Raw genomic sequence first — 15,362 nt, 5'->3', positions numbered from 1 at the left:
GAGAGTTTGTAAGTGAATTCATTGAAATATACAGAAACCACCCATGTTTGCGGAAGATTAAAAGTAAAGAATATAGTGACCGAGACAAAAAGACAGCAGCATACAATGCTCTAATTGAAAAATTGCGGGCAGTTGACGCCTCGGCAAACAGAGAAACGGTAATAAGAAAAATTATTTCGTTACGAACTGGCGAAATTATTTACGGATGGATGTCGAAACTTACAATTATCTCTTAAAGCTTGTAACCCCTCATATTATGAGAAAAATACTACTATGAGAAGGGCAATTTCTCCTCATGAACGGCTGGCGGTAACATTAAGATTCCTAGCTACCCCGTGGTCTAGGGGTAGCGTCTTTGATTCATAATCAAAACGTCTTCGGTCCCGGGTTCGATCCCTGCCACTGCCTAAATTCTGATAAATAATCAGCATTGGCGGCCGAAGACTTCCGGCATAAGAAGTCAGCCTCATTCTGCCAACGGCCTTGTAAAGGGGGCGAAGGAGCGGATAGAGGTTCAGGGCACTCTCTTGTCCTAGGGGTGGGAAATTGCCCCTAAAGGCGGAAGAATCAGCAATGGTCAACGACATGAGGATGCAGAAGACAATGGAAACCACTGCATTAAAGACACGTAACTTGTATCCACAGGACATGTGGCCTGTAATTGAAGAAGTGTCATGATGATCTCTCCATTGGCAAAAGATTCCGGAATAGTCCCCCATTTGGATCTCCGGGAGGGGACTGCCAAGGGGGAGGTTACCATGAGAAAAAGATTGAATAATCAACGAAAGGATAACGTTCTACGAGTCGGGGCGTGGAATGTCAGAAGCTTGAACGTGGTAGGGAAACTATAAAATCTGAAAAGGGAATTGCAAAGGCTCAATCTAGATGTAGTAGGGGTCAGTGAAGTGAAGTGGAAGGAAGCCTAGGATTTCTGGTCAGATGAGTATCGGGTAATATCAACAGCAGCAGAAAATGGTATAACAGGTGTAGGATTCGTTATGAATAGGAAAAGGTAGGGCAGAGGGTGTGTTACTGTGAACAGTGCAGTGACCAGGTTGTTCTAATCAGAATCGACAGCAGACCAACACCGACAACGATAGTTCAGGTATACACGCCGACGTCGCAAGCTGAAGATGAACAGATAGAGAAAGTGTATGAGGATATTGGAAGGGTAATGCAGTATGTAAAGGGGGACGAAAATCTAATAGTCATGGGCGACTGGAATGCAGTTGTAGGGGAAGGAGTAGAAGAAAAGGTTACAGGAGAATATGGGCTTGGGACAAGGAATGAAAGAGGAGAAAGACTAATTGAGTTCTGTAACAAGTTTCAGCTAGTAATAGCGAATACCCTGTTCAAGAATCACAAGAGGACGAGGTATACTTGGAAAAGGCCGGGAGATACGGGAAGATTTCAATTAGATTACGTCATGGTCAGACAGAGATTACGAAATCAGATACTGGATTGTGTGGCTTACCCAGGAGCAGATATAGACTCAGATCACAATATAATAGTGATGAAGAGTAGGCTGAAGTTCAAGACATTAGTCAGGAAGAATCAATACGCAAAGAAGTGTGATACGGAAGTACTAAGGAATGACGAGATACGTTTGAAGTTATCTAACGCTATAGATACAGCAATAAGGAATAGCGCAGTAGGCAGTACAGTTGAAGAGGAATGGACATCTCTAAAAAGGGCCATCACAGAAGTTTGGAAGGAAAACATAGGTACAAAGAAGGTAGCTGCGAAGAAACCATGGGTAACAGAAGAAATACTTCAGTTGATTGATGAAAGGAGGAAGTACAAACATGTTCCGGGAAAATCAGGAATACAGAAATACAAGTCGCTGAGGAATGAAATAAATAGGAAGTGCAGGGAAGCTAAGACGAAATGGCTGCAGGAAATATGTGAAGACATCGAAAAAGATATGATTGTCGGAAGGATAGACTCAGCATACAGGAAAGTCAAAACAACATTTGGTGACATTGAAAGCAACGGTGGTAACATTAAGAGTGCAACGGGAATTCCACTGTTAAATGCAGAAGAGAGAGCAGATAGGTGGAAAAAATACATTGAAAGCCTCTATGAGGGTGAAGATTTGTCTGATGTGATAGAAGAAGAAACAGGAGTCGATTTAGAAGAGATAGGGGATCCAGTATTAGAATCGGAATTTAAAAGAGCTTTGGAGGACTTACGGTCAAATAAGGCAGAAGGGATAGATAACATTCCATCAGAATTTCTAAAATCATTGGGGGAAGTGGCAACAAAACGACTATTCACGTTGGTGTGTAGAATGTATGAGTCTGGCGACATACCATCTGACTTTCGGAAAAGCATCAGCCACACAATTCCGAAGACGGCAAGAGCTGACAAGTGCGAGAATTATCGCACAATCAGCTTAACAGCTCATGCATCGAAGCTGCTTACAAGAATAATATACAGAAAAATGGAAAAGAAAATTGAGAATGCGCTAGGTGACGATCAGTTTGGCTTTAGGAAAAGTAAAGGGACGAGAGAAGCAATTCTGACGTTACGGCTAATAATGGAAGCAAGGCTAAAGAAAAATCAAGACACTTTCATAGGATTTGTCGACCTGGAAAAAGCGTTCGACAATATAAAATGGTGCAAGCTGTTCGAGATTATGAAAAAAGTAGGGGTAAGCTATTGGGAGAGATGGGTCATATACAATATGTACAACAACCAAGAGGGAATAATAAGAGTGGACGATCAAGAACGAAGTGCTTGTATTTAGAAGGGTGTAAGACAAGGCTGTAGCCTTTCGCCCCTACTCTTCAATCTGTACATCGAGGAAGCAATGATGGAAATAAAAGAAAGCTTCAGGAGTGGAGTTAAAATACAAGGTGAAAGGATATCAATGATACGATTCGCTGATGACATTGCTATCCTGAGTGAAAGTGAAGAAGAATTAAATGATCTGCTGAACGGAATGAACACTCTAATGAGTACACAGTATGGTTTGAGAGTAAATCGGAGAAAGACGAAGGTAATGAGAAGAAGCTGAAATGAGAACAGCGAGAAACTTAACATCAGGATTGATGGTCACGAAGTCAATGAAGTTAAGGAATTCTGCTACCTTGGCAGTAAAATAACCAATGACGGACGGAGCAAGGAGGACATCAAAAGCTGACTCGCTATGGCAAAAAAGGCATTTCTGGCCAAGAGAAGTCTACTAATATCAAATACCGGCCTTAATTTGAGGAAGACGTTTCTGAGGATGTACGTCTGGAGTACAGCATTGTATGGTAGTGAAACATGGACTGTGGGAAAACTGGAACAGAAGAGAATCGAAGCATTTGAGATGTGGTGCTATAGACGAATGTTGAAAGTTAGGTGGACTGATAAGGTAAGGAATGAGGAGGTTCTACACAGAATCGGAGAGGAAAGGAATATGTGGAAAACACTGATAAGGAGAAGGGACAGGATGATAGGACATCTTCTAAGACATGAGGGAATGACTTCCATGGTACTAGAGGGAGCTGTAGAGGGCAAAAACTGTAGAGGAAGACAGAGATTGGAATACGTCAAGCAAATAATTGAGGACGTAGATTGCAAGTGCTACTCTGAGATGAAGAGGTTAGCACAGGAAAGGAATTCGTGGCGGGCCGCATCAAACCAGTCAGTAGACTGATGACCAAAAAAAAAAAAAGCAACAGGAAGGAGCTACAAGGATTTGGAATTTTCATCTGCAATATCGAAACAAGCATTGAGTGAAATAATACCCAATACATGTGAAGCTATTTACGCTTTCCTGAAGGATGAGTTCATTAAGGCAAGTCAAGTAAAGTAAGTCTGTCAGCGAACTGTTTACCGAAAAGAGTTATCCAAAGTCCAGAAATCTAGAAGATCTGGTGTAGGAGTAGATCAAGTATACCAGCCAACGTTATGGTATTTTGATCTGCTTGGCTTTCTTAGTGATCAAGAAACGCCAAGACCAAGTAGGAATACAATTGAAGATGAAATTGGGGTATCAATGTGCGAGTAAATGGAACACGAGGTAATGTAAAACAAAACAGGTTCGCCCTGCAACTCTCGCAGTAAATTTACGTGAGAAAACTGCTTCGCTTTAGCAGCCACCGTGTGCACCATTTTGACCGCTTTCTCTGTTTCATGCGGTTGGTCTGAATGTTTTTTGCAACACAAGTTGCGAACACAGACCACAACAGAACTTCCTCCATTTCTATATTTCAAAATAACTGAATTAAATTTTAGCGTTTACGGGGAGCGTAGTCGCTTGCCACTGATATTTCTTTTCTACACCGACAGATGGCGGGCGAGAAGTAGATTGGGTTTTGTGTCGTGTGAACACACCACATTAGCAGCGGTCTTTTGCATGTACAGACATCTGCGTCGATGTCTGCGCAGACAGACCGTTGCGTGTGCACCGGGCTTAACATGATATAGAGCTGTAAAAGTAGAATCTGACAATTAATTACGCGTTTGTAATGTTACGGTAATATTAAGTTAATTCTGAAATGATTTTAGTTGTGACTGTTATAGCAAATTACTAATATTTTTCAAATCTTCAGCAAGGCTTTCCTTATATCTTTCAAAATAGTTTTTACGTTTCGAAAATTTGAAAAACATTTCGAAATTCTGTTTTGGTGGTCCTTTCACCGTTGACCACATGTTAGTTAAGTTTCACAATGGTTCCGAGCATAGCTCGGCTGACCAGGTAATACCTTTTACATGCACTGCTATAATTTTGCTAAATTAGGGATGTAGTTCAATCGATTGTGTCTAATGATAAATAAAATGAGAGAAGGCTACTAACTTGACAAAACGTGATTTTAAGAATTACTCAGGTAAGTCTTCACTTCTCTTACTTTTTTAGTAGCGAAGACCTTCACCAACTTCTCCACATCTAGTGAACATGCGATCTATCTTTCATCTGCTATTATGGCAAAACCCTCTTAGATGCTCATTGAAGACCTCAGATAGCTTTTAACGATATATACGTTGAAAAAGCTATGTTCTGCAGAGGCAACACGCACTGCCAATCACAACAATGTTGTTAACGTAGTTGTTACATTTGGAGAAACAACTTTCAAGTTCTTTTCTAAGATGTACTGAAGCACCGTAAACTTGGCCAACTTTGGCTCTTTGGGGGAACTTTGTCCCACATACAAGGAAAAGATAAATTAATTTCCTCCAGAGGTTGTGCTGCAGATTCAGGAAATCCAGGTGTTCTATACACTTTGCTAGTATGTATAGTCTCAGTTTAAGTTGGTCACACTTTTTCCAACTATTTTTCATGTTGTAATCATTGTTACTAGGGATTCCCCTATTTGGTCATGGAAAAGTAGTGCAACAACTTTGCCGGCCAGAGTGGCCGAGCAGTACTAGGCACAACAGTCTGAAACTGCGAGACAGCTACAGTCGCAGGTACAAATCCTGCCTCGGGCATGGATGTGTGTGATGTCCTTAGGTTAGTTAGGTTTAAGTAGTTCTAAGTTCTAAGGGACTGATGACCTCAGAAGTTAAGTCCTATAGTGCTCAGAGCCTTTTGAACCATTTGCAACAACTTTCTTGTCTGTGGATCTTAATTTCAATATTAAAATTCAAAGAAGTATCAGTTATTTATGTTATTTAATATAAAATAATATTACCCCTTTAACAACCCTTAATAAAGCTTAATTGCTGCGTCCTTTCTTACAATATTTCAAAATTACGCATGGTGTTCCAATGTAAGTTAGCTTGGACAACTTTGTCCGGGGGCAAAGTCACCCAATTTCAATTAAATACACTTAGATGAGAATTATTCTGTGCAGTATCCTAAATAAATGGGGCAAAACCCAAATGAAAATAATTTAAGACTCTGCATATGGATATGTTTCCAAGATTGCTTAAGAAACTAGTGACAGAAAGCAAAGAAGAAAACATGATATCAGGTTTTAGAAGTTCTGGCATTCCTTTGATGCAAATTCAGTCCTGACAAGGCTATGTGGTGTTGTAAGGTCTGCGAATGTTTAATGTGTCAGTGAAGCATCTCTTGAAAAGGAAAAAGAATGCAGATTAGAGTTTAATATCTCATCAACAGTGAGGTCATTAGGGACAGGGCAGAAGCTCAGATTATCAATGGGAAAGAAATTAGTCATGCCCTTTCCAAAGGGACCATCCTAGCCTGGAGCATTTTAGGGAAATCATGAAAAACCTCACTCAGTATTTCTTGAATTTGTAATTAGTTAAAGTGCAGTGGCTACACCCATTGTAAGAATAAAAAAGAAATTGATAAGTGTGTGGCCAGGAAAATGAATGACTGCTGCAGACTTGGAAGTGTAAATGCTTGACTCATTTGTAAATGAGAAGAAGAGGAAGATGGGAAGACCATGAAAAAATTACTACTGTAGCAACTTCTCCAGTGAAGAGTCTGACTATAGCGCTGATGGTTTTACAAGTGATGACCTGGACTGTGGGCAGGAGGACTGTGACATTAATTACAATCCCACTGCAAAAAAGGACAAATCATGGAAAGAAGACCTGACAGAAAATGACTACATTGCAGTCAATTATAATGGATAATTCTAGACAGGCAAAATTGTTGGTTTTGCCATTGAAGATGGAATCAAGAAAGTGTGAGAGATGTCCATGAAGAGAAATATGATGTTTTAGAAGGCCAGGAGAAGGGAAAGAAACTATAATCACCTATGATTTTTTAGATATAAAGATGAGAATAAATGAGGCCAGACCAATCAGGAAAGGGTGTTACTCCATTTTAGAACTAGCTAACCTCATACTTTTCTGATCTCATAAATATAAAGGCCAAACTAAAAGGCCTCCCACCTTTCAAAAATCAATTAAAAACAAACAAAAAAAAGGAGAAAATAATTTTCTTTGTGAACAAAAAATAGTATGCCACTTTACATTAGGTGCTTTTCAAAATTGTATCAAGTAAATGGCGTCCTCCATTGTTGGCACATCGACAAAGCCTTCCTGGAAGTTTTACACAGTTCTTCGTGTCATTTCCAGTGGATGGCAGCCATTTCCTGCGTAATTCCTCCTTAAGTGGCTGCAAAGTTGTGGGGCAATGTTTGTACACTTGAGCATCGAAGTGTCCCCCAAAGAAAACATTAGAAAGTGATCAGCTGGGTGACTTTGGGGACCAGGCGAAGTCTCGTCGTGGAGAGGAGAGACTTCTAGGATAATAACTCTCAAAATTTGTAGAGAATGCCGAGAAGTGTAAGTTGTGACTCTGTCTTGTTGGAACCAGACTTCTCCGTTTTCATGGTCCCCAACAAAGTGGTTCAACTTAGGTCAGAGGAACCTCTCTATCAGCCGGCCGAAGTGGCCGTGCGGTTAAAGGCGCTGCAGTCTGGAACCGCAAGACCGCTACGGTCGCAGGCTCGAATCCTGCCTCGGGCATGGATGTTTGTGATGTCCTTAGGTTACTTAGGTTTAACTAGTTCTTAGTTCTAGGGGACTAATGACCTCAGCAGTTGAGTCCCATAGTGCTCAGAGCCATTTGAACCATTTTTTGAACCTCTCTATCGTGTGACAGAGGTAATTTTACTTAAAACAATTATCGTTACAACATCTTCTTCAAAAAATACTGACTCCAACACCAATTTCGGCAATGGCGCACCAAACTGACCCATGATGGTGGTCGCTCGTGAAGTTCCTGAAAGTTTTCTGTTGCCCAGTGGCAGAAATTTTGTTTTTTTACAGTATGTGACAAATGGAAATTGCCCTCATCACAAGAAATCGAAACAGCACCTGGGGAGGTGGGGCAACGGCCTTGCCACAGTGGATACACCGGTTCACGGGAGATCACCGAAGTTAAGCGCTGTCGGGCGTGGTTGGCACTTGGATGGGTGACCATCCTGGCCGCCATGCGCTGTTGCCATTTTTCGGGGTGCACTCAGCCTCGTGATGCCAATTGAGGAGCTACTCGACCGATTAGTAGCAGCTTCGGTCAAGAATACCATCATAACGACCGGGAGAGCGGTGTGCTGACCCCACGCCCCTCCTATCTGCATCCTCCACTGAGGATAACACGGCAATCGGATGGTCCCCAGTAGGCCACTCGTGGCCTGAAGATGGAGTACCTGGGGAGGTGGGGAGGTGGGGAGGGGGAGCAGGGGAGGGGGGGTTATGCTCTGAAGAATTTCCATACACACAGCTTTGCGAGTTTCAAAATCTTTGTCACCTAATTCTTGGGTAACCATCATTTTGTATGAGTGCATGTGAAGATCTCTGTGCAGGATGCCACTTACACTCTTATCAGACAATCCCAGGACAGCTGCATGTTTAAGTGCTGAATGCTTGGGAGATTGCTGGACAGACGCTCTCAAATGCTCCACAATTTCGAGCATCATTGCAGTCTGAGATAAGTCAGCAGATTTTCTTTTCAGTGCAGAACGTGGTGCTCTATTGCCTGGCACCCAAACTCGAATAGTATTACTATCAGGAACAGAATCATGTCGATCAAGTTCGAACCAAATCCGAAATTCTAGCTGAGTGTCGATCACAGAACCACCATACAAATATACTACTCCACAAAAAGAGCATGATGCTCATCTAGCCAAGCCACTGCGTCTGTTGAAAATGGCAGGTAGGGAATACTGCTATCGATCAATTCCCTCTTCACATCAGTATCCGCACTACAGCTCACACAGTATCCTCTCCATATACTACAGGGCTTTTTGCTGGACCCTATACTTCCCCTGTTTCTGTACACTCCTACGTACAATGTTTTTGTTCAATTTCTTCATGACTTATGTACAATATTGACCAACTGATCAACAAATATTTTCGCAAAACTAAAACTGCAAAAGGGGTAAAGTTGTCCTATAATAGGGCAATATTAGCCCACTTAAGAAAAAACGTTTTTTTCCTAAACAGTACAGATTAATTAGGCACTCTGTATCAAAATATACTCAGAGAACCATCACTGTTATAAATATTAACTGCAAAGTATTGTCGATGGTTCAGATTTCCTCACAGCCAGATCTCGAAAAAATTTCATATAATAATCGAAGTTTTTGTTGACATATAACTTTTTCTGATCGTGTTTGTATGGGTGAATGACGATTTGCCTCAAGGGAACGGCGGAGAGCTGAGGAAGAATGACAGTGCCTACACATCTAAAGGGATCGAGAGAGGGGGAATGCTTTATGGGTTCTCGGTCAGTATTGGCCACACACGGCTGTTCTCGCCAATCAGCAGCTAATGCATAATTAACACAAGAAAGTGACAGGGTTTATGAAGTTACCACTAAATATGACACTGTATGACATAATACAGTAACAGTAAGTAAAATATGCCATTTTATATATCTTCTTTGTCACAAATTCCAAGAAAATGTTATGGTATATAGTTGCGCAACTGAAATTTATTACAACTAAATCTCCTTTAAACCTCCCATAAAATCATGGTCAGATGTTGATCGTCTCCCTTAAAACTACACTACTGGCCGTTAAAATTGCTACACCACGAAGGATGACGTGCTAAGGACGCGAAATTTAACCGACAGGAAGAAGATGCTGTGAAATGCAAATGATTGTCTTTCCAGAGCATTCACACAAGGTTGGCGCCAGTGGTGACACCTACAACGTGCTGACATGCAGAAAGTTTTCAACCGATTTCTCATACACAAACAGCAGTTGACCGGCGTTGCCTGGTGAAACGTTGTCGTGATGCCTCGTGTAAGGAGGAGAAATGCGTGCCATCACGTTTCCGACTTTGATAAAGGTCTGATTGTAGCTTGTCGCGGTTGCGGTTTATCGTACGGTGACATTGCTGCTCGCGCTGGTCGAGATCCAATGACTGTTACCTTAATATGGAGTCGGTGGGTTCAGGAGGGTAATACGGAACGCCGTGCTGGATCCCAACAGCCTCGTATCACTAGCAGTCGAGATGATGGCTGTTACGGATAGTGCAGCCACGTCTCGATCCCTGAGTCAACACATGGGGACGTTTGCAAGACAACAACCATCTGCACGAACAGTTCAACAACGTGTAGGCTTTCACGGCCGGCGTCTTCAGTAATTAAAACTTCCGGGCTAAGAGGCCATGGTCCAATAGTAGAAATACTTCTACCTGACGTTTCGTTGCCAGCTGCGGGCAACACCATCTGAGGTGAGTCTACGACTGGCCGCTAGGCCGTGAAGGTCCTGTTTATATAGAGCGCGTAGAGGGCGCCACCACTCGTCACGTGTTGTCAACAGTCTACAGAAAAGATACGCATACCGACCGTAATCTTCATAAGGATTCGAACCATCATCCCAGGCAGAAGAGAGGTATTATCAAGACATTGGTGGACAGGGCTAGTACAATCTGTGAGCCAGCTTATTTGCAAGAGGAACTAAACCACTTGCGAACCGCTTTCCAGAAAAATGGGTACGCTGGCAAGGAGATAGATCGAGCACTCCATCCCAGAAGAAAAATGTCCGAAAACGTGCAACAACAACAACCATCGGTGGGGAAAGTTTTTCTTCCATTCATCCACAATATTACGGACCGTATCGGGAAAGTGCTGGTCAAGTTCAGAGTTGAAACCAGGGGGGCGAAACTCATATAGGGATTTCCGGTAACACGACGTTGGTTTGGTCCCAGGCCACTCGGAGCGCTGCAAGTTTAGCAATCTACAGTCTCGTGTTCCTATTGGATGACTTAGTCATCCATAATTGTTTTGGTATCGTAGCAACGTGATTGTGATTTTTCGTTTAAATTGCAGTGTAAGTATGTTGGTATTATTCTGCTTAATTTTTGGGTGCATTCGTAATATTTGATGGTGTGATGATTCAGTATTTACTTTTTTACTTTTGTTTCATATAGAACACGAGGTTGTATCATCACATTACGTTCTGTGGACACTTGTATATTTGTTCCTAAAAAAGAAAATTTCCGTTGCTCAGTTTACTTAAATGGTAAGTATATTTCTTATTTCTGTTCATATTTCCTTGTATTTCATGGAGAATCCCATACTAGCAGCTTTTGACTTAGTTGGTATTCAACTTTCCGAATCCTGTAATCGAATATAATTCTGGCTTTGATTCTTCTTCCTTTTTGCCACGAAGTACTCTTAGTGACAGAATAAGTACCATTTATTGTGCCGTTTACTACATACCAAATATGGGAAGTCTTACAATTGATTCGTAATGCCTCGAGTGTGTTCTATTTCCCGTTTTCGACAGTAAATATTCTGTACAGTACGTAACACTCTATCCAGGTAAAAAGTGTTTGTTGCTGTTGTATCGACAAAGGTTGTGTTCTCACATAATAAGACATTTGTTTGGAAGTCACACAGAGCAGGTCCTTCAAGCAGTTGGACATTTACACGTATTATTGTGGCAATATCCAATGCAGTAGAAATCTTCTCACACTTTAGTGCTCAACACAATGTATTACAGATTTACAGCTGTAACTGTTACTGATAATGTACAGTTGAATTTGGTATCTATCATGGTATCTAGATGCTGAAATATACTGAAATGGTACAATAAGCAGTGTTTCTACTGCCTGATAGCACTGTTTAACGAAGTAGTGTTGAATATAGTGCAACTACGCTCACGCAATTATGAAAAGAGTGATGTGCATATCCGTAGTAGAAATGAGAATTTGTTTAGTTTTTTCACTATTTTGTAGCAATACCACATCAGATTACAAGCCATGATAACAGGTATCAATACTTCAGTACAGGATAGCTACATTAGACGTAAGCTAATACGATTTTTTTATAGTGAAATTAATTTCACATTGAGTTTTCTTTAACATTAATCAATGTAAACCGTACCTGATCTATTTTCTCGTTCCTAATTTTTGGTTTGAATGACATTTCAGACACATGAGGATGTATCATACAGGAAGAGAAGAATCCAGTTTGAGATTGAAATACTCGTGCAAGTTTCACGGATGCAGGAGTAGTTATTATGTAAAAACAAATTCCAAACACAAGAATAAACATTTCTATAAATTTCCAGCTGCATCAAAATGTGAGACTTTAAAGAAGTGGAAATTGATCTGTAATATAGATGAAGGTGTCAACTGTAGTTATTATTATGTGTGTGAGGATCATTTTTATGAAGCAGATTTTGTGAACTTTACTAGACACAGGCTAAATCCTGGTGTTATTCCAAAGCACATGGAATTGGTGTTGTATCACACTCCCCCCACCCATCTGTGTTACACTGGTGGTGGTGGTGGTGGTGGCGGCGGCGGTTTCACCACATCGGGTGCAAATATAAGTGTGCACGAGACAGGTCACAATGCAAAATCTACAGTAATTCAACAAAGCAGTCCCCCTTTACAGAGCACAGATGATGGTGAGTACAGCTTTTTATCCTCACCAGTTTATGATGTTGAAAGTAGTCCAGGTGTAATGGGATCTGGTGTTTCTAAATGTGATTTAACTCCAAGAAAACACAAAATGTATAAACTGCATAGAATTACAGTTCCCAGAGTGTGTAAATTGAAAAAACAGCTACAGAATGAGAGGAATAAATTGAAAATTCTAAATGAGTTGTATGATGACAGGAAATTTCAGTTAATTGAAGAAGAGTTGAATGATGTGACTAAAACTTTTATTAATAGTCAGTTAAGAAATGCCAATTTGCAGCCCACAGCAGTACAGTGGTCTATACAAGACAAGGCATTTGCTTTATCTATTTATAAGCGCAGTCCCCAGTTGTACAGATATTTGGCCACATACTTCTCCCTTCCATCTGTCAGGCTCCTCAAGGGAGTGCTTTCCCACATACCATTTGATGCAGGACTTAATCCAGCTTTATTAAACTTTTTAGCAAGGGAAGTAAGTAATATGCATGAAAATGACAAGTATTGTGCTCTACTTTGTGATGAAATGTCTCTGGATGATGGTATGTACTATGATGCACACAAACAGGTAATCTATGGGTATCATGACTTGGGTCATTTAGGACGTTCACCTGTAGCTGCTAGTCAAGCATTGGTTTTTATGCTGAAAGGCATTCGCAGAACTTGGGAACAAGTTCTAGCATATTACTTTACTGCAACCACTTTCCACTACACCCATTTGGAATCACTCATTGTTCACATCATAAGTGAACTGCAAAATATTGGGTTCAAAGTGGTTTGTACTGTATGTGACCAGAATGCAACGAACCAAAAGGCCCTTAAACAACTGTGTGAAGCAAATTTGTTGAAGCCCAGTATATTTCATTTTGTCGTCAATAATCAACCAATTGTTACCATTTATGATGTACCACATCTGCTCAAAACACTAGAAATGCTTTGATAGATAATAAAATTCAATTTGAACCTCACAAAGCAGCAAAGTTTGAGTACATCAGTACAGCGTTCTTTTTGGATAAAAAAAAAGGTTCAAAACTCTACCCAAATTAAAAGCACAATACTTTAACTTTTCTGATTCCCATGTCAAAATGAAGGTAAAAGTTGCCGCTGCACAAATGAGCCATACTGTTGCAGCTGCAATTGAAACATATGTTTCTACTCACACATTACCATCTGAAGCTATACACACAGCTGAGTTTGTGGAAAAGGTAGATAATCTCTTTGATTCACTCAACAGTAATGAGCAATATCCCAGGGATGGAAAACAATTTAGGTGCGCTTTATCAGAAAATTCGCCACATTTAGAAATGTGGTATAGCATATTGAGGGAAATAGGCAGCTGGCAAATAATAGATTTAAAAACGGGAAGAAACAAGACTTATACGTTTAGCTTCATAAAAGGTTGGCAGATTACATTACAGTCTATCATTTTCTTGTGGAAGCCCTTGAAAGTGGTTGTCTTTAAGTACTTAAATTTAAAGGCGTTCAATCAAGATGCTTTAGAAAATATATTTTGTTGTATAAGACAACATGGTATTGCTAATACAAACCCAACTTGTTTTCAGTTTGTACAAGCTCTGAAGACTTGTGTTGTCAATCATATGACTTTGCCTTTCAAAGCCATGAGTGTAAGCAACTGTGAAAATGATGATTACACTCCCTTGAGCAGTTTGTGTCACTTTTTGGCAGCTAGTGGTAGGAGTGAACAATTAAGTGAATGTGAGATGAATGACACTGATACACCTGAGCAAATTTATTCTAACTCAGATGGTATCATCGAGTCTGTAGAAGATCAACAAGCCTTAGCCTATGTAGCAGGCTATGTACTAAAAGCTATAGATGTACCAGATGATTGTGAAACATGTAATAACAGTCTCTACTCCTCTGTCATGACTGAAAATCATTTGTTTACCTCATTTAAAGAGAATAATGAGGAACATTCTCATTTGAAATATGCAAGTGAAAGAGTCATGATTTTCCTAAGGGCACTCCATGATCAGCTGTACGAGTATCTAAATAGTCATGGTCATACAACAAGACTACATGATAATTTAAAAAAAAACATTTGTTCTGTCTCATACAACAATTTGTAATAAATATGACATTGAAGAGACTTCTGAAGTATTCCATTTATAATATACAAGTATGTGAAAGAAAAGAAATTTACAAACAAGAGGAAATTGCGTATTCAACAACTTAAAAATAAGTTCAAATCATGTTAAAAGACTTTGTATTTCAGTGTTTATTATGTGTACAATCATAGTAAGCTCCCTATACATATACAAATGTTGTGTTAAAAGCAGAGAATTACATGTTCTTGTACCAAAATCATGCCTTTGATTTGTTATGACAAACTCTGGTAATTCAGCAGGAGCATAACTTAACACTTTCTAGATGTGATGATGGGACTCTAAAAGTATAATGAATAAAGTGCTGTCAAGGGGAATTTGTGTTAATTTTCAGTAGTGTACCAAACAACGTTTTCAAAGAGGAAGTAAATAAATAAAAATGTTAAAAATAAATGTTGTACCAGTGTCTTCTTTCATTATTTAAACATGATGGGCATTGCCAAAATAACTGCCAAGTTGGGAAAAAAAATGTTACGTGTTGCAGTTCATTTTCTTTGTATGTCTCATTGGCATAAACATTTTGGCTACATTCATGGAGTGTCTACCTGCTCTGCTCCCAATTTGTTTTTCAGTTGGTGCAAAGTAGTATTTTGTGTGTTTCATAAATTTATTTGAACTGTGCAGAAGTTCAGTTTCAGATGACTGAATATCCATAAATAACAATCAACAGAAAAAATAAAAAATCGGATTTTGTAGACTTTACAGTACATCCTTGGTTTGTAGCACAGATTTTTTTTTGTGTAAATGACCTCTTGGTTATCCTTTAGCTGTGTAGTTATTTATTTGTGTAACCTACTATTCCGCTTTCAATCATGCGAGTGGACATAACGTGCCTTAGGATATGTGGAAACCTAAAAATCATTTATATATGCATGCAATGTCAGACGATTTTTTTAGTCTAAAGCTCATTTATTTCCACATGATAATGGCAACACGGCCAAAATCGCA

At 39.9% G+C, this 15,362-nt stretch overlaps 1 protein-coding gene and 1 pseudogene across 1 annotated transcript; both read left to right on the top strand.

Moving 5' to 3' along the window:
* The first annotated feature begins 7,740 nt into the window (after nucleotides 1-7,740).
* On the top strand, nucleotides 7,741-7,858 carry LOC126459026 (5S ribosomal RNA; annotated as a pseudogene).
* Nucleotides 7,859-9,613: 1,755 nt separating this feature from the next.
* On the top strand, nucleotides 9,614-14,807 carry LOC126455682 (uncharacterized). Its single transcript, XM_050091448.1, has 2 exons — nucleotides 9,614-10,883; nucleotides 11,797-14,807. The coding sequence occupies exon 2, from the start codon at nucleotides 11,801-11,803 to the stop codon at nucleotides 13,226-13,228; it is 1,428 nt and encodes a 475-aa protein (XP_049947405.1). The 5' UTR covers nucleotides 9,614-10,883; nucleotides 11,797-11,800; the 3' UTR covers nucleotides 13,229-14,807.
* Nucleotides 14,808-15,362: the final 555 nt, after the last annotated feature.

The sequence above is a fragment of the Schistocerca serialis genome, chromosome 2 (genome assembly GCF_023864345.2).
Source record: "Schistocerca serialis cubense isolate TAMUIC-IGC-003099 chromosome 2, iqSchSeri2.2, whole genome shotgun sequence".
In the NCBI taxonomy this organism is placed as follows: Eukaryota; Metazoa; Arthropoda; class Insecta; order Orthoptera; family Acrididae; genus Schistocerca; species Schistocerca serialis.
The sequence above is the reverse complement of the archived record's forward strand: the minus strand, read 5'-3'. Positions and strand labels throughout refer to the sequence as shown.